The sequence below is a fragment of the Anabrus simplex genome, chromosome 1 (genome assembly GCF_040414725.1).
Source record: "Anabrus simplex isolate iqAnaSimp1 chromosome 1, ASM4041472v1, whole genome shotgun sequence".
Lineage (NCBI taxonomy): Eukaryota > Metazoa > Arthropoda > Insecta > Orthoptera > Tettigoniidae > Anabrus > Anabrus simplex.
In genome coordinates this window covers 1,083,063,576-1,083,084,095 of record NC_090265.1, presented here as the reverse complement: position 1 = coordinate 1,083,084,095, position 20,520 = coordinate 1,083,063,576, and the positions used below count along the sequence as shown (strand labels likewise).

At 36.9% G+C, this 20,520-nt stretch overlaps 1 protein-coding gene across 1 annotated transcript in view; it reads right to left on the bottom strand.

Moving 5' to 3' along the window:
* The window catches only part of Mcm6 (minichromosome maintenance 6), a 121,355-nt gene that overhangs the window by 89,909 nt on the left and 10,926 nt on the right, over positions 1-20,520 (bottom strand). Inside the window, exons 3-5 of the mRNA XM_067137224.2 lie at positions 18,956-19,220; positions 12,113-12,261; positions 1,663-1,918 (exon numbers count right to left, since the gene is read on the bottom strand). Coding sequence (XP_066993325.2) covers positions 1,663-1,918; positions 12,113-12,261; positions 18,956-19,220 — 670 coding nt within the window. The remainder of the gene's footprint in view (positions 1-1,662; positions 1,919-12,112; positions 12,262-18,955; positions 19,221-20,520) is intronic.

The following is a 20,520-nucleotide window of genomic DNA, read 5'->3' as shown; positions in this document are numbered from 1 at the left end:
GTCTTCATTAATAAGCAATTTCACTACTTTTTCAGTATCCATAACTGGGCTACCACAAGACAAATATGCACCACGCTAGCCAAATTTACACAATTATGTTCCTAATCCATCGATAGTTTGTCACACGACAAATATTCGCTACCCTTCACTGTAGCACCGAATAAATTTCTAACTTCTGAATGGAATGCAAAATATAAGCACAAACACACTTATTGAGTTATTCAGATATATCAATGAAAACTTTAGAGCAAAATTGAACATTCCTGAGCCCCAGAAAAAAAAGTTCTCGTATTTGTTTCACTCGTCTTTTCACACCATTTAATACTCTTCATCTCATCTTCAGAAATGGTAGATAGCCAATATTTTTCACTGTCCCCAAACATACACGACGTAAAATGCATGCATGTAGGAAAAAAAAACATATCACTGATGTATAGCTTTTATTTGTGTATTCTATGGGAGGTTTTCTTGCTTAACACATTATCTTTCCTTGTCCCCTGCAGAAACATCTTAATGAGGTTTTACTGAATAAACTAACCTCTGAAATCAATCATCCAATCTGTGCCTTATTATGAGGTGTATCAGGTTCTTGCTTAACTTCAGTACATAGCATTAAAGTTATGCAATTCTTTACTTCGGCCTTTATTTCTAATGAGTTAACTACTGCTATCAGCCACATTATTTACACATTTACTATAGAAATATGTTCTCTTTCATTTCAAATTATGTTTAAAGAACACCAGTCGACGAGTATTACTAATCACCTCTTGACATCACTTTTGAGTTCAAATGTTCATGAGAAAGGTTGCTAGTGCATATAACAAGAAAACTATACCGAAGATAATCAATCGCATTCCATATTATCACTGGAGTGCAAAAATATCAATAACAGAAAAAAACTATGCAAGCCTAATTGCTCGTAATAACGGATGCATCAGTGATAGGGTTCTCGCTGTAACTGAATGACATTACAAAGTTTAATATAAGAATTTTCAAGGGACAAAAGAAAAAAAACTGTTCTTACAAGACAGTTCTCGCTATATGCCGTACTCGCTATCAGAATTCTACTGTACTTATTTAGTCCCTTCAAAAACATACTAATGAGTTTCCAACTGGACACTCAATCCATAAAATCTATGCTTCAAGGAGTAATGAAATAACACATTCTGGTCTGGACTTTGAAATTTTTACTAATCACTCTGGCCTCGGATTTTTCAAGGTTTTTCAATTTTGTCTTGTAGAAATACAAAAATATTGCAGGTTAAATGGGGGAGAACAAGTTATTTTTAAATAACAAACACTATGAGTAGTGAATACAGTAAATAATTACTAGTTGCAGGGATCTATACATTGTGCAAACATGTTTAGTCAGCAAAGTCTGACACAAATTTCCCAGACGGAAACACTCTGAAAATATTATACATCATTGACGTGAGCTGTAATACTCCCGTCTGTCAACATTTAATGTCAACTAAAACTTCAAGGAATCTTTTACAACAAGGTGTGCATCATTAGTTCCCAATTTTTAATGTCCTGTCAAAGCCTATGACAGGCTATGCTTGCAGCACGACCACAACGTAATTTCTGCACTGCGGGGTATGCTTGCACTCAGACCAGAACGAGTTACGGTACCACTGCATTAAGTTATCCCTGACAACTTACTCTTGGGTTGGTTGACTGTACGCTGCAGGCAAGGAAGGCCATCCTATAATTTAGATCTCTCACACCAAGAGCCTTCAAACCTCGCACACCTTCGCTCATATTTTCTCCTGATTTATGATGGCTGCCACTCTCAGCTCGAGCACCAGGCAATGAGAGGGCTCCAACGTCAGGTACCACAATCAATGTGCCTGTGAAGTCGTAGCGGTCTCCAGCTTGCACCAGTTCCACTGTCTCCGCCCTTAGGATCACTTCCACGCTAGAACATACAACAGAGTTGAGTTGATGCATTACAGCCAGGCTGATTATTAGTAGAGTTTAAAATTAGAGTTTCTCTTGTTACATGTACCCCATTCTACACCTAACCTGACTCTATAAAACCTTAAATTATTATGTTTAATATATTTTAATTATCTTAAGTATGGCTAACAAATTATTTCCCTGTAAAATATGTATTGTAAGTTCATACAACATCAAAATCTGTGTAGTCGAAAACTGCAGAAAACTCTGTAATATTTGTATATTGGGTGTATTCTGCTATAATTTTGATACATATGAAGGTTTCTAGAACTTATTATGATGTTTTATTACCCAGATAAGCGTGGAAGCTGTAGGAAATGTTTAGATTTCTCCATGTGTGTTGGTAAACAGTAATCGAACATTTGAGTTTTTTATCTACTCCACTCAACTGGCCAGTCGACAGTTGTTCGGGCTTGTTCCATTGTAAGAACATTTCCAGAAGTCTATATTTCTAGACTGTTTGTTGAACGGTATATACAGTAGAAGTTCGCTGTAGCGAGTACGGCATAAAACGAGAACCCTGTTGTAACGACAATTTTTATCCAGCCCTTAAATATTCCTATATTAAACTGTGTATTATACTTTGGTTACAGTGAAAGCACTGACGCATCTGTTATTATGAGCGATTAAGCGCGCACAATTTTTTCAGTTACTGATATTTATGCACAGTAATATGCGATCGATCATCTTGGGTATCGTTTTCTCGCTATGTCCACTAGCGAGCTCTCTTGACAACATTCGAAGGAAATGTCGGAGTCGATTAGTAATACCCATCGACTGCTGTTCCATAAAGGAAAATGAAAATGAAAGAGGAGAACTTGTTTCTGTAATAAATGCGTAAATGTGTCCAATAACAGTTAACTCATTAATGTAAGGGCTGAATAAACAATCGCTTAATTTTAATTCTAAATACTGCAATTAAATAAGAATGGGATACACCTCAAGATATGGCAGAGTGCATCAGAGATTACAGAGGTTAGTTCATATTTTCTCACGTCTGTTAAATTACAGGAAGGCTATTATCATGTAAATTTATAGCGAGAAGGTTATAATTTCTCTTTCCCGGGTTCACTCCTGGCAGGGTTGGGAATTTTAACCATAATAGGTTCATTTCACTGGCACAGGGAGTTGGGTGTATGTGTTGCCTTCATCATCATTTAATCCTCATCACAACGTGCAGGACAAATGAAAAGACCTGCGTCTGGCGAGCTGAACTTGTCCTCGGACACTCCTGGCACTAAAAGCCATATGCCATTTCATTTCATCATACTTATAGTACAGTTAAATTAGTATAGGTGATGCTGTTTGAATAAGAAAACTGAAACGTTTACCACAAAATGCGATTGATCATATTTGGTGCAGTATAGTTTTCTCCCTATGTGCATTTGCAAGCTCTCTCATCAACACGCGAAGGCAATGTTGGAGTCTATTAGTAATACCTGTCGACTGCTGTTCTCTAAAGATCATTCAAAATGAGAGACAATAACATGTTTTCATAATAAATGCATTAATACCGTGGCCGATAGCAGTTGTTAACTTGTTAAAAATGAAGGTTGAAGTAATCAATCTCTTAATTTAAAGTTATATACTGAAATTAAGTAAGAATGTGATACATCTCAAGATATGGCAGAGTACATCACTGACTTCAGAGGAATCCGAATCTCATGTCAAAAATCAAGGGTGTTTTGCATTTGTGGCCTGACAGTAATGAACACCTCTGGCAACTACCGCAGTAACCAAGCCGTTTCTTTTCACCCCGCCCGTGCTAACACATGAAACTCGTTGATAATAAACGAACACCTCTTTATAATACATCGCTAGTTGTGGCGACCAGTTGTACATTGCCTACGTGTAATATCACTGGATCCTGGGAAATAGTGAAGAGAGAATGACATTCTATTATCCTCTACAAAAATGTTTCTCAAACCTGCAGAATGGCATCAAAACATGCGAGCCTTCGAATTCTTAGAAAGGCCACGGCTACACAGTAGCAGAGTTATAACACATCTACTGTTACTGACGCTTAGTAAAATTAAGTTTTATAGACAGCAGGAATATTTTCGTGAAGGATCATCATCGTATTGTAAACATACGTGGAACAGGTATTGCCGGCAAATTTTCAATGGGTTCTCGTCGATGTTATAATGCCAATTTTAAGTTAATGGCTATTAAACACTCAGAAATGTATAATAATTGTGCACCCGCACAATTGTGTTCCTCATCCGTACGTAGGCTATGACGCGACAAATATTCGCTTCCTTTCCCTGTATGATTCAACACACAATAAATTTCTAAACTTCTGAAAGGAATGCCAAATACTAGCACAAACATGCTTTCTAGGTTATTCAGCAATACCAATGAAAATCGGAGCAAAACTGAACTTCCCTGAGGCTAAAGGCTTCCTTCCAGAAGGTGTAATCTACCCTGTAATGTTCAGAAATTCAAGGCCATTTATCGTTTTTGCTCAATTGTCTCAAAGCGGCCTCCTGTGGCGAGGGCTCTAATCTGTGTTGACAATCTGTTCCCTTCACAAGGGATGACAAAGAACATTTTCAGGGCTAGGAAAAAATGTGATCGTAATACACGGTAATAGTGAAAAATCTGTGATGTAATAAGCGAGGTATTTTTATATAGATTTAATATGCCATGAATCGGGGCTTTGAATTTACGCCATGCTATGCAAGACATCGTTTTAATGAGGGAATCCCTAACGAGGTTTCACTGTATTTTCTTGTGACTTGTTAAATTTTGGAAAGGCTATTTCCCTGTAAATTTATGGTGAGAAGGTTATCATTACTCTACTGGCACCTGAAATATATCTCTAAGATGCATACGATGATAGTTTGGTCTCAATTGATATTTTGAAGTGATTAGTCTTTGATTTTAACACAAGTAAACGAATATGGCAGCTCAACAGCGGCTGAAAGAAAAAGAAATTGAATCTTTGCCTGAAAGTGATGATAATTATAATTCTTTAGATGAAAGTAACAGTGAAGTGAGTAGTATCAGTTCTAGTTCTGGTGATGGCGAATTGAATAGTGCCGTAAATAAAACGGAGGAGGAGCAAAGAGAAGATAAATGTGACGTACATGTGCCAACAGACTGGATATGGGTGCGGGACGATAACAAAATAAAACATATTCCATGTTCTGTAGTTCGTGGAATGAATGCTAGTGTGTTACGGTATTTTATCATATTCTTTTTCTTTTTATGTTTTGAAAGTTAGTAAGTTACCTATTTTATTTTATTTTTTTTTTTTTTTTTTCCACAGAAAGTTGTAGACAGAAATTTCCTTTAAAATAATTCCTGCTCCAGGGCATATTCATTGTGCCAACAATGTCTGCCTCAATGGGTTAACAGTGTTGTGGTTTTCTTTATAACTGTGTATAACTGTGCTGTTAAGAAACAGACTTTGTGACAATAAAGGGATTTTACCCAAGGAAGTGAACATATCTTGTATGATATTTATTTAGATCAAAATAAAATCGCATTGAGAACGAAACTCTGTGAATACCTGCTCCATATGTCTGATGAAACCAGTAGCCCCCTGAGGTGATTTTTTTGTCTTAACAAATGAATAAAGGAACTCATTTTGCACTGGCTCTATTCAGCTGATGCAAGAATGAAGTCCAACATATGAATAACTGTCCCATCCATCCAGTCTATTTCAGGAACAGTTAAATGGCGCTGTTTGAATAAGAAAAAGAAACGTTTGCCACAGAAGCCACTGGAGTTACTACTCCGATTTTTCAGAATGAAATAGAACATACGCGTTCATGTTGTCTCAGAATTAGAAAAATAACTAATGAGTAAGCCGGAGTATGGAAATCTGCGAAAACGCAAGTTTTGAACAAACTCGTTGCAACTTCATACCAATTTTAAAGTGTGTGGGGGTCCATCTGACTTTGTTTTTGTTTTTTGTTGTTTTACACAAATCGAATATAACAACAATACGCTATAGAGAGACGTTTTTCGCCGTTGTAAATTCTCGCTGTAACGGACTTCTACTGTATGTATGAGTGACATCGCTTTTCATATTCTTTGGATACAATTGCAAAGGTTTATATCTGGCCTCCCTTCTTTAATTTTGGATTTTTCATCATTTCCAGGTTTTCATTATTGAACTGAGAAACATAGCCCATGACAACATCTTCGGAACACATTTGTATGTTTCCACCTTATCAGATCATAAGCAACTGCACAGCCAAGCATAATATATTCTCTGCTACAGGAATAGAGTTTTAGAAGATCGCACATTTTAGTACATAAAATTGATAAATGAACGTAGCACAATGAGGTTTTAGTGTAATTGAGTTATATTATTGTAATGTAAGTTCAAACTGAACAATTTAGAATTTTAACACCAATAATAAGTAGTAGGAGGCAGATTTCTATGACAAGTCATATTTTTCCCCTTAACACTATATCTTATATTCTTGTATTTTCAACACGTTTCCAAGCATGATAATCAAAATTAAACAGGTTTTATTGGGCATATAAATACAATATTTAGGCTTTTTTATGGCATATTTTGAACATTATGTCATTATAATGGAATATTTTTGTAATTTTCATTTGCATTTCGTTTTATAAAAATCAGAATAAGCTCTAGAAATTATTTTTTCGATGGACTGGAATATACTATTGAAGAACCATTCTAAAGTAGTGTATGGAATGTTTCTAACAAGTAGGAGCTATTGTTTGCTAGCTGGGTCAATTCCTGGAAACCGGACTATTATTTACACAGAAGCAGAAGTAATTCTGCAGTTATTTGTCATCGTTCTTATCTCTCTTCTTCGCCCTTCCCTCTTCTACCTTCAACACACTGAATGACCTTGGTCATTAGGGAGCTTCAGCCATTCAGTTACTTTCAATATGCCTAAAACAGAAGTCTCAATTTGTGGGAAGTTGCAAAGTTTTGTTCGAGAGTTCAGTGAAAACATATTCAGTACGGATGGAGTGATATTATTCTGTAAATTGTGCGAGGTAAAAGTTACTGCCGAAAAAGGCTTCTCTGTGCAACAACACTGTAATACTGTAAAACATAAGAATTGTGTAACTAGATATTCTGCACTCGAAAATAGGCAACGTCTGCTATTCGAAACCCCGACATCAAGTTCACAGTGTTCACAATTTTCACAAGATCTCTGCAAGATGATGGTTTCATTTAATATTCCTTTAAAGAAACTTAACACCTGAAGCTTCAGACAGTTTCTTGAAAAACATACAAAGCATCCCGTTCCCAATAAATCTACTCTCAGGAAGGACTATCTGACCCCTTGTTGTGAAGAGAAGTTGGATATAATAAGGCGTGGTGTGGGATACAGTAAGATATGGGTTTCAACAGACAAGACCACAGATGTGGATGGAAGATATGTAGCAAATGTGATCATTGACACTCTGAAGGAAGACCGGCCTGGAGATACGTTCCTCCTGACATGTGAAGTGCTAGAGAAGACAAACCATCCCACCATTGCAGTTCTCTTTGGCAATTCAATGAATCTGTTGCAGCCAAACGGGGCAAAGAGAGAACACATTTTTCTATTTGCAACTGATGCTGCTCCATATATGGTAAAGGCAGCCAAGGGACTTAAAATGCTATACCCAAAAATGATACATGTGACATGTCTTGCACATAGCTTGCATAGGACAGCTGAAGAAGTTAGAAGTAGCTACCCTGAAGTTGATAAATTAATAATGAACTGTAAGAAAGTGTTTGTCAAAGCTCCACTTCACGTTCAGAAATTTCAAGGAGAAGCACCTTCACTACCCCTACCTCCCCAGCCGGTTATAACGCGATGGGGGACTTGGCTTGATGCCGCAGTGTACTATTGCAACAACTTAGATGTCGAGGAGAAGATCGTGAAGTCTTTTGATCCTGCAGAATCATCCTCCATAAAAACCACTCAAGATTTATTTTCAAGCACTACACCTGGCTTACATGAAGTCCAATTTTAATTCTTTATCTGGAGCAATCATGCAACTGGAAGTTTCAGGTGCAGAACTAAGCAATGCACTGGATGTTGTAAAGTGCATTGAACAGGAATTAAAGCATGCGAAAGGAACAATAGCATCTAGGGTGTGTAGAAAATTAGAAAATGTACCGGAAAAAAATAGCGGACTTGTGTACCTGCGTGGAATAAGTGACATTCTTTGTGGAAACCCTTCATCTGCAGATTTCCAGGAATTTTCTCCAAGTGATTTAACTCTATTCAAGTACGCTCCCATTATATCATGTGATGTCGAAAGAAGTTTTTCTCGCTACAAGACGATACTCAGCGACAACAGGAGGAGATTCTCATTCAACAATCTTAAGATGGAGGAGGTCATAAATTGCAACAATTCTGTTAATGGAGACTAGATCAGGTATGAAATTTTAATTCAAATAACATATGTTTTGTGTATAAATTAACATTGATTGAATATTGAACAGTGAAAGTAACTGTAGTGTTTTATGTCTTCCACAGAGTCCGTCCTTGCCTAAGAGTATGCAGTGTAACCTTAACGAGTTCATGAAATATTCAGAATTTTAGTTGATTTTGGGTTAAAGATTTCAAAGAATTAAAACTTCTTAAACTTTAAATTAATTGCAGCCTGTAGCAATTATAATAAAGTGTTTCTATGTAATGTAGATGCTATTCATTAAGTCATATTTTGAATTTTATAGGTCATATTTTTATGTTTTTTAGGTCATAAATGCATATACATTACATACAATTTTAGGTCATAGAAATCCGCCGCCTAATAATTAGAAGGTATATAGTCAGCATATCTGACCTTGAAGATCAATACTATTGAACTGACACATAATGTGTTAAAAGAATAATTTAAGCTATACCAAGTTTAACAAAATCGAATCTAGTATTTGAAGATGATAAATTTTGAACGCATACAACCCTCCTTCTTCAGGTTGTTTTTAATTGTGATATTGACCCTAAGTTTGTGAACTTGTAGAAATATGAGATAACAACTTTGTATTTTTATTTAAATATATATTTTAACATAAAGTCTTTAGGAGCTAGTGCTAAAAAAAATGTTGATGTATTTTATATTTAAATTGCCAGTTTTTCACAACTTTCATGCAGCTGATGATGGCGCCCAAGTATTGCCGAAACTACTACGGCTTAATAAATTTAATATGTTGTAGTAAATTCAGACAACATTGTTCTGTATTGAATAGGTAGAACCCCTGAAAAACTTTATAAGTATTTGTGATCTCGGTTCAATATGGATAACATAAAAGATTAAATTTCTTATGTTAAATGTTAAACAATGAACGTTAGTGCGACTGACAGACAAGAGGAGAAATGACTGGATGCATTCCTTGACTGACAAGTGTGTCTTAATTCCTCTGTGTGTGTTTTGACAATTCTGTGCGAGTGGAACAAAGAAACTTGTGCATTCACACGGAGCATTACCTCTGTCTCCATCTATCAAACACCCCACTTCCCCTCCCTTCAATAAAGCACAGCACCAGGCAGCACTTTGTGCTCTGGCACAGCAAATACAACAAGTCCATAAATTTGAATAGCGTGCTCAAAAGTAACAACGTAACCTTGCTCTCAAAAAAAAAAAAATTCTCCACCAATCTGATTGCACCATAATTCTTTACATAACACGAAAATCATCCCCGATTTTATCTTGTCGGCGTAACTTAGATACACCTCATATATCAAACTCATTAAGTAACTATGGACACTTTACTTTTTACAAGTTAAAAAAAAAATTATGTAAATGAAAATATATGACAAGAAAATCTCTTTCAATGTAATTTCCTTTATGTTATAATGTAGTGAACGTTTAAATCAATTCCAATAACCTTGTTTATTTGATATACAAAAAAATATGTTCTAGTATATTACAATATAGGAGTTTGTCATACCATAATTACTACATACAGTAAAACGTCTATTTAGCGTTTTTACATGGACCTGAATTTTTTAACCTTAAATGGGGGTCTACCTTAAATCGAGGTTTCAGTAAAAAAACACACCCTTTCCAGTAATCTGTGCTTGTATTAACATAAATTGCACCATCACACATTATTTACACAATGACAGCAATAAAACAGGGAGATATCTACCCTACACACTACACTATGGTTACAACTTTGCACAGTTTGTGCTGAACATTACTGTTGTGTTGAACTGCCCCTGCTATCTAAGCAAGAGACCTGTATTGCACCATAACTAGCTTTGGCCTTTTTTCAGTGCAGACATCTAGTACATACATCTTCAATGTTTTTCAATGTTACTTAGGAATAGGTTCGCTACTATTCCTGATATTGGAGAACGCATGGTTAACCCTTCCTTTTGACAACAGAGTTTGTCAGTGAATGCAGAACTGTTTCGGTTTAAGGTGTTCTTGTAAGGTTATATAAGATTTTCCGTAAAAGTTGGAAAAGATACCACACTCGCACAAAACCACATTAAAATCTATATGAAACAGAAAACAGTTTGTTCAAAACTTTCCGCGGATGATTTCCACACAGCAGCTAACTCATTACCATGGTATTTTATAATTCCAATGGCCTGTGAACTCACATGTACTGTTTCATTCTTTAAAATTTTAATAGCATCACTCCAGAGGCTTCAGTGGCAAACGTTTCCATTTCCTTACTTCAAACGGCATCACCTAATCCAGGTTTACTGCGCACATATTACGAAAACATATTTCAAGCTCCCCCTAGAGTAATGATAACCTTTTCACATTAAATTTACATGGGAACAGGAAAATTAACCAGATGCAAGAGTACATAACCTAACCTCTGAAATAAGTTGTGCACACTGCTGTATCTTGAGAAGAAGTATCACGTTCTTATTTTATTTCAGTGCCTAGTATTAAAATTAAATGATTGTTTACTTCGGCCTTTATTTTGAATGAGTTAAACTGCTGACAGTGGACTTATTTGTGTACGACCAGTTAGAGTTGTGGGGTATTATTAATGGAAGTCGGCAGTATGTTCGAATGTCTGCGAGAGCTTGCTCATGCATGTAGCGAGGAATCGATACGGAAGATGATCGCATTCAATATAAATGCTGAAGTTCAGTGTATGAATATTGATAACAGAAAGACTAACATGCCCAAATTTGTTCGTAATAACAGGTGAATCAGTGAAAAGGTTCTCACTGCAACCGAAGAATACTGCAGAGATCAATATAGGAATTTCCGAAGGGCATAACGATATAAAACTGGGTTCTCTTCTACTGTAGCCTACTACAGCGCCACGTTCGAATGTGTATATGAGCCTGACATCTCACTCTAGCGCTAAGCGACCATGCTCTTTAATCCCTCTTCTGCCTTGAATCATACTTAGCAAGCTTATGATGTCTCTTTCACAGGTTCTTAATGTCCCATAACCATAACTAATAGAAATAAATACTCAAGAATTTTGAAATTTCCTATCGTTAAATGCGGGGTTTGCCCTAATGTGAATTATGCGACATCGAGTATAAAATTATGTTACTCTTATGAAATAATTTTCGGGACTTGAAATTTCTTCCGTTAAATGCGGGTTTACGCTAAATTGAGGTAGTGCAAAATTGGCTTTACACTATTTATGTATTTATTCATTCATTTATCATACGGCTTTTAATGCTGGAAGTGTCTGAGGACATATTTGACTTGCCTGGTGCAGGTCTTTCTACTTGATGCCTGTGGGAAACCTGCGCATATGGATGTAGGATGAGGAGTAAGAGGTAGGGAGAGGGTGAAACCCGGTCCAGCACATAGCCTACTCTTGTCGAATAACATCAAGGGGTCTTGAGGTTTAATATCTTCATAGGCTGGACAAATCATCAACAGCATCATACGCCCTCATTCCATATGAACTATGTGGAAAGGCTTGGAATTGAATCCAGGCTTTCGGCACGCAATCTAGTGATTAAGAGAAAGTGTACCACCCCTCTCCTACCCTGCTAGCAAATTTTCAGTTTCAAAAATGTTCCCACCAACAGGACTCAAACCAGTTAACCACGGCGTCAGACCACATATGCTTGACACTGTAATGATCATGGCTACCAGCCGGGCTATACTTAGTATACTGTACCAAGATAAAAAGGGTAATTTAGCTTCATCCTGATAAAAAGATACAGATGTACTGACTGCAAAAAAAAAAAAAAAAAAAAAAAAAAAACACACAAAATGTCTTTACCTGCGAGGGATACAGCCGCGAGGTAATTCCGCTTGAGTCTCCTGTATGCGAACTTTTTGAAAATCTACAAACTGAGATTTATCCACTTCCAACATAAAGCGACGGCGGTTACTGCATACAGGATTTCTGCAGATGGTGGGGTTTGTATACTGGAATCAAGATAACATTTATAAACTTAACTGGACCAACAAAAAAGCTATCAATAACAGGTCTCCGGCTGAGTCTACCATTGCTACGAGGGCAGATCAAATATAAATGGGAATTATTTTTAAAAAATTTATTGCACCAACCAAAAAAAAAAAAAAAAAATACACATATAGAGAACACTTTTCTACATAGTGTCCTGCCTTCGATACACATTTTCTCCATCGGATTGGTAAATTTTTTATGCCATCCTGATAGAAAGAAGAGGAACATGTGCGGAGCTAGTAGCGCACAAACTCTTCTACGCTATCACCATCAAACCGTTGTCCTCCTAAGCCTTATTTGAGTGATCCAAACAACTGGTAGTCACAGGGCGATAAATCTGGAATGTACGGAGGATGTTCCAGAGGTGTCCAGTGAATTTCCTCCAGATTTTCGCGCGTTAAAGTTAAAGTATGCAGCCTTGCGTTGTCATGGAGAAGAATGAAGTTTCAGATTGGTTGCCGGCGCTGCTTGTTGCAATACGCAGCTTTTGCTTCATCCAAAAGGCGACATTAATAGGCTGCATTAATTTTCTTTTGTTCATGAAGAAAATCCACCAGCAAAACGTTCGTGGAGTCCCTAAAAACAGTCGCAAGCACCTTTCCAGCAAATGAGCGTTTTGCCCTTGACTGGACCTGCTTCATCTCTCCACTGCCAATCCATGCTTGCTTGGACTCTGGGGTGTACTGATGCATCCATATATCATCACAAGTCACAATACAACACAAGAAATCCTCTCCTTCCTCCTCATAGCGACACAGGAGTCTCTGACAAACTTCCTGGGATAAAGATTTTTTTTCCTGGTTGAGGAGATGAGGAACCCACCTGGCAGACAATTTTCTGAAATTGAGTTCATCTCAGGTGATTTTTTGAATACTTCTGTAACTTACTCCTACGGCTAAAACAATTTAGGAAATTTTTAATCACCAATCTTCACCAATAGTGTCAAGAATGGCAACAATGTAGTCCACGGTCTCCTTTCATGAATTTCATTTTCCACAGTGCTTCTTCCTGCCACAAATTTCTTAGCCCGCTCACTCGAATCTGCTAAAGCGTTTATCCCCAAATTGCGCGCGGGGCCCTCTGAAAATTTCAGAAGATTTGGTATCCTCTTTTGCGAGAAAAATTTGATAATGATGTGTTCCGCAACAGACGTGTGCACCTCTTGCTTACTCATGGCGTACTGAAGCAGCCCAGCTCCCCACCGTCATTCGTGTGCGCAAACCCCTTCTCCAGACATCAATAACAAAATCCTGGCAAAGCCCCGCCTCAGAATTATTAGGTACTAACAGCAGCAGTACATTCACATTCCCGTTTATATTTGATCCACCTTCGTAGCACTTACTTATGCCAAATAACTATAATAGTCATCCCTGTCTGACCTCCCTGGGTCAACTCTTGTATTTCACTGACCCCAATGGTACTAAGGAGTGAGGCTTAGAGATCATTCACGTTTCCAACAATCATGGCACTAGACCTCCTTAACCAGAAACTCACACTCAACAGGTCAAAGGAAATGTCAAACCTCATGAAAATTGTGGGCTTAAATAGTAAACATTTCTATTTCTGAGCTTTTACTTTCGTCTGGAGCATGGCATTATACGGAAGTGAAGGATGATAACTAGCTCAGAAAGAAATAGAATAGAAGCTTTTGAAATATGGTGTAACAGAAGAATGCTGAAGGTGAGGACAAATCGAATCATGAATGAAGAGATACTGAACTGAATTGGTGAGAGATGGATTTGGCTAACTTTGACCAGAAGAAGAGATAGAATGACAGGATACATTTTAAGACACCCACGACTTGTTCAGTTGGTTTTTGAGGGAAGTGTAGGCATTAAGAACAGTAGGGGTAGACCAGGGTATGAGTATGACAAACAAATTAGAGCAGATGCAAGATGCAGCAGTTACGTAGAAATGAAAAGGTTGGCACATGTTAGGGTGGCATGGAAGGCTGCATCAAACCAATCTATGGACTGATGGCTCAAACATCCCATCACTTCATACGGTTTTCCACTGTTACACATGGGAGGGAAGGGGCACCAAATCTAGAATAGATATTATCATATAATAGATTTTGAATTCAGGAAATCTGCTAGGAATCTGCAGATATTCTGGGGATTTTTTATGATACAGACCACTATCTGATTTGTTGTGAACTAAGTATTTCTAGGCCGAGGATAAAGAAAAGTATGAGTATCGGTAGGATGAGGAAATTAGAAGCAAATGGATATGATCAGTAAAAGTTTCAAAGAATAGACAGTAAGCAGGTTCAGAAAATACAAAGAGAGAATAGGTATAGGAGAGGAACAGGGATGCTGTAGTAGAAACACGAACTACTGTGTGTAAAGATGAGAAAAGGCAAACATCTTAGCGAAATGATGAAGTGAAGGCAACTTGTAAACATAAAAAGAAGGCGTATCAGAAATGGCTCCAAGTTGTACGTAGATGAAAGAAATAGAACAAAACAAATAAGGCTTGGAGGGATAAGGAAAGGAATAGTGTTTTGGGTAAATCAGGTGAACTCACAGTAAATCCAAGGGAATCACAGCACAGGTAGGAGTATTATGAAAATCTCCTCAATGTAAAAGGAATATGAAGAAGAGTAATGATAGTGATATTTATTGTTTCACCAGTAAAGAAGAAAATGATTTATTATGATTATACTGAACTTAATCCCATGATGAGTGATAATACTTAGACATTCCATATCCAACATATTGAAAATATATTATGTAGGTCATATATATAGAGAGAGAGTTTAGGCACATGTAAGCCATCAAGATAACTCACTACAAGTAAAGACAAGTAGCATGTTAACCAAAAATTAACCCAGATTTCTACCGTAAGATGATTACTTCATAAACAAGTACATGGCACTTCTTTTACCACATATTCAAGTATGATAGGTTATTCACATATACAGTAGAACCTCGATTATATGTTCCCGAAAGTCATGTTTTCCCGTATTATTCGTGGTCCCGCGAGCATTGTAGTTAAATCACGTTGGAAAAATCCTGCATTATCCGTTCCTCGAAGAAACGATATCCCATATTAACCGTCCAGAAATTTCAGTCCCAGCAACGCTAAATCCTCGATCAAGCGTTTTTTAAGAAACTGTATCTCACGAAAGGACGGCTACGGCATACTTACAGATCTTGGTGTTAGTGTCCCATCATTGCGGTAAGTTGAGGAAGTACTATAACGGAAAAGCAATCGGCGGTGAACTTGTATAAGGGACCATCTTAGCATCACATTCGGGTGGTGATGTTTAGAGAATCAAAATCATAGAGCAGAGAGTGGCCACAACGATTGGAAGGAGACCGAGTGCATTTCGACAGCTCAACTTGAAGACAGAAAGAGTTTTGTCAAATGTTTGTACTTGCAAAATGTCTACATTATGCCCAGAGTTAGATGTTTTTGTTTTTTTTTAATTTTGAGTGTATCGCCGAACAGGTTTTTGGCACTTCCCCCAGGACAATGTATAGTCGCTGAGCTTTCAGACAGGAATCGAAACTGCTCCTTCTTAAGTACCGGTAATACAAATTTAGTATTTTAATATTATCGTATATGATTATGTTATCAAGACCAGAACAGATGTTGCTCCTTAAATACATAAACCCATACGAGGTTTTGGGATTGCCTATTACTGTTTTGGTCCTAATATAAGACTGGGAACTTCACGTTTTTGAGTAAAATGTTATAAAAACCACAGTCACTTTATCTGCGCACGTTACATTTAAAAACTTTGTATAATTTCACACTCGTACCGACTTGTACATCGACCGCACTTTACAGCTGAGTTCAAGGTCGCGAATTTTGGAGTTTTGATTTTTTTTTTCTTCCCAATTTGATTTGATTAGTGACAGGCAGAATTGAATATAATGCATCCGAGAATATGAGAATCGATACTTACATTCGAAACCATATTCTCGAGTTCAACATAACCTTTAAAATTCAATGTACCGGTAGGCCTAATTTACACGGTACAAGTTTTCCATAAACTATGAACAGTATACTGGTGACCAAATTACAATGGAAGATTTAAAAAAAAAAAGGGATTTCGCCATCATGTTGGGAACTTTTGTATCCAATGTGCTTTATTTTATTAGATCAGAGAATGAAAAACTACTTGTGGTTGATTGTTGTGTGGCTTGGTGTTATTAGGTTTTTCGAACAGTTTGACTGATGAAAGTTGCTGAGCTGAAAGAAGTTTCCCTGGTAAAATTGAATGTAATGTTTTGAGATTTGTAAGTCATGTACCGGTAATTAATGTTCGAAGCCGGCCCCGCGGTCGAACTTGCCTGCCTCTCATCCGGAGGGCCCGGTTTCAATTGCCGGTCAGGTCAGGCATTTTTACCTCGATATGAGGGCTGGTTCCAGGTTCACTCATTCTACGACTGCCTTTAACTGAGACACTATTTAATGGTGAGATGGCGACCCCGATCTAGAGATCCAGGAATAATGGCCGAGAGGATTAGTCACACTGACCATGCGTCTCCTCGAAATCTGCAGGCCTTCAGACAGAGCAGCAGTCGCTTGGTAGGCAGAAGGCCTATTGGGGCTGTAGTTTGGTTTGGTTTAGGGGTGTTTGTAAGATTATAAGTATACATATTTCTTTTTGTGATGATTAGCCAAATTGTTGATGGTTCATTCATTCATGGATTTTCCGTTTTCCCGTGTTGTGCGTTTCTTTTTTTCCGTGGTCCCTGCAAAAACGGAGAATCGAGGTTCCACTGTAATTGCAGAAGGAAATGATCGTTAGTCTTCATAAATAATACTCAATACTTGTTTTTAAAAATAACAGTGTGTGAGGTGGTGTAATTTATTAATTACTTGATGATAGACTTCATGCGACACATTTAGACAGTTGGTCTAACTTGTAAGATTTGTAAGAGGAATGATATCCAGTTGAGCTATATATAATGATAGTAGCTATTCATTTAAAAGAGCACATGATGTAAATGACTTAATACTCATCTTTTTCCTGATGTATCCATAAAAACCAGTTTCCTAAATAATAACTTATCCTCATCCTCGATACTATAAATACTTGAAGACTAAAACATTTAAGATGTGAATACCTATAATTAAAGGCAAATGACTGATGCTGAAACAAACAATTTCCCAGGAAGATCTGTAAATACTTGATAACGTTAGTTAAAGTAGGAATATTATTTCTTTTACACCGATGAAAAATAAAATTGCTATTTCAATTTACATGGATAGAATTTGCCAGAATAATTCCCATTTTCTATTTTTGCATTGTACATAATTATGAATATTTTAATAATCAAAGATCTTTGATAAAATGATTCAAGATAACTAACCAATTTTAATTGAAGATAGTCATTCCTTCCAAGAATATTTTATTTATTTTCTTTAATTTGCTAGATTTTCATAAATGATATGATGAAATGTTACTGGTATTTATATTCACATTAGTGTAAGCATTTTAGTAACAGAGTCAACTTTAGTTTAAGAATTGCAAAACTCTATTTTACGAGAAAAGTTAGTTGATACGATGGAGACGTCCATCAGTCTTATCGACAAAAGAATAGCCGTCAAACATAACGACACCTGCAATCTCTGTGAATCCACGACCACAAGATGAAATTTGAATGGAAAATGAACAGAAATGAGCTAGTCAGGATTTCTTTGCGGACCCGCCCTGGACACAGGAACAGCGCAATATGTACATTTCCACGAAAACTGGTGAGGCCATCAGAGTATGTCATAATGAAAATTACCAGTAAACAAGCCAGCTGGCGAGACGGCAGGGTTAACAAGGGGAAGTCCACATCAGACAGCAGAGGAAAAAAGGAAGCGCAAGCATCATTGAGGCAAGTTCAAACATTTCTACATATATTAAGAAGCCATCGATGGAATTTTAACAAAATGTTTTTACACTTTTCGTAATATTCATTTATTCCTAAAATAATAATTAAAAGAGTGATTTGATAGAATATGTTCTTTGAAGAACATGACTAGTCATTCTTTTCTTAATTGTTTCAGGTATACCTAGTTTATCTTATATTAGTTTTGACAGCCTAAATAATTTAAAAACCCTTTTACGCTACACAGTTGTACTCACAATGTATTTCACAATTTCTAAACAATTTCCACTTTTAAGTTAACTAAGGTCTCTATCCTGTTACAGACAAACTACCATATTCATATTTTCACTCTAGCTGCAAATCAATTACTTTTCTCTGTTTAACTGAAGCACTTACTGTCAAAGAGTTTCAACAGATAGTGGAATTTAAAACTATTTGGACAGGTAAAAGATTGGATTAATTTTTAAAATGTGTCTGGATCCAACGGTTGGGCACTGATAATGCTATAGGGTATATTAAACAAAATACTGACATTGTAAGGTATTTAATGACAATATAACAAATTCAGATTTAATCTAATTTGTCAATATTGCATTTCCACTTAACCACTCATACCAGCTTAAACAAACAGTTTATGAAGTTTTTTTTTTGGCTAGTTGTTTTACATTGCCTGACAAAGATAGGTCTTATGGCTCACTTGATTCAAATATGGTTGGAAACATAAAATCTTAACATGATAAGAGGCACAGAAGCATTTGAAGTGAAAGCATCACTCTTATCTACTTAAAATCCTTTCCAAAGACTAATCAAAATATCTTACCTTGAACTGTTGTTCCACATTTTTAATAACTGTCTGGCAATCAAGACAAGTGAATGTTCCTGTCACTAATTCAGGGTGCACAGGGTGGGTTCGCACCACCTGACCAGAAATTCGAAGTAGAGTACCTATCTTGGCCGTGGTCAACTCTCGTACTTTGTGTCGTGTGGGCACATCAACAAAACTCACATAACATTCCTTATCCTTGGTTATTGTTGTGTGGTCCTTCGCAAAATTAAACACAGCTTGGCATAAGAATGGGTAAATCCTGGAGAGACACAAAAGCAGATTACTCAGCATTCTATAACTCTCAGTACAATGACACCATAGGCACAAATCAGCAATGATTATTCTTATTGAAGGCAAAAAAGTTGCAATAAGATTAACCCTGATTGAGCGATCATGTACTGTGTTCAATGAACAGGAAGTTAATGGATCGTCCATTCCATGGCAAATCGAACAGTGCTGCCCATCATAACATACAAATATTGGTTTAATAGGTTGTTTAACACTAGAACCGCCAGAGCGGTCAAAATGACCGCTACACATTTTCCAAACTCAATTTTGACTACAGTTTTCATTGTACGTTATTGAGCTGCAGTGACTTTTCCTGATTAGTTGTCAGGAAAATCCATATTAAATATAACTGATTTTGCATCAGTAGATGGTGCGTTAGTAACGGGTAAACCTACTACCGCTGGAGTGGTAATTTTGACCGCTGTATTAATTATCATAATAAAATGTATTATAACACAATCTCTCATTGAGATATAATCATCTACTTATAATTATCCTATCAACAGCAGCTCATCAGTTGGTCCTTAGCAACACAGGCAACTAAGAATGAGTTACCTGGAAAATTTATAATGTCCAATAACGGACCATTATATTGGTATTATAAACTTACTCATTCAGGACAAATATTTCATGTTCCCATCGGGAGTCAACATCTATATCAGCAGTTGTTAACTCGTTTAAAATAAAGAGTGAAGTAAACTATATCTTAATGTTATATACGGAAATTAAGTACAAATCTGATACACCTCAAGATATGGCAGAGTACATCACTGATTTCTGAGGATATTTCATATCTTCTCGCGTCTAGTAACGGCTATTTACATGTAAATTTTTCGCGAGGATGTTATTTCTCTACATGCGTTTCCAATGTGCTTTCATGATACATATAAGGTTAGGCTAGGTGACGCTGTTTGAAGAAGAAAGCTGAGGTGTTTGCCACAGAAATCTCTGGAGTGATACCGTATTTCTCCGAATCCAAGACTTTTTTTCTCAGAATCTCATGCGAAAACTCAAGGGTTGTTGCATTCGCGGCCTAACAGTAAGTTAATTGATACCACTGGCAACTGACGTGGTAACCACGCTGCTGCTTTTCACACGCGCACAGAACTCGTTGACAATAAATGACCGCCTCTTTACTACACATCGCTGGCCGCGACAACCGGTTGTACAGTGCCTGTGTGTTTCTCAAATCTGCAGAATGGCATCAAAACATGCGACCCTTCGAATTCTTAGATAAGCCATGGCTACTAAGTGGCAGAGTACATGACTAT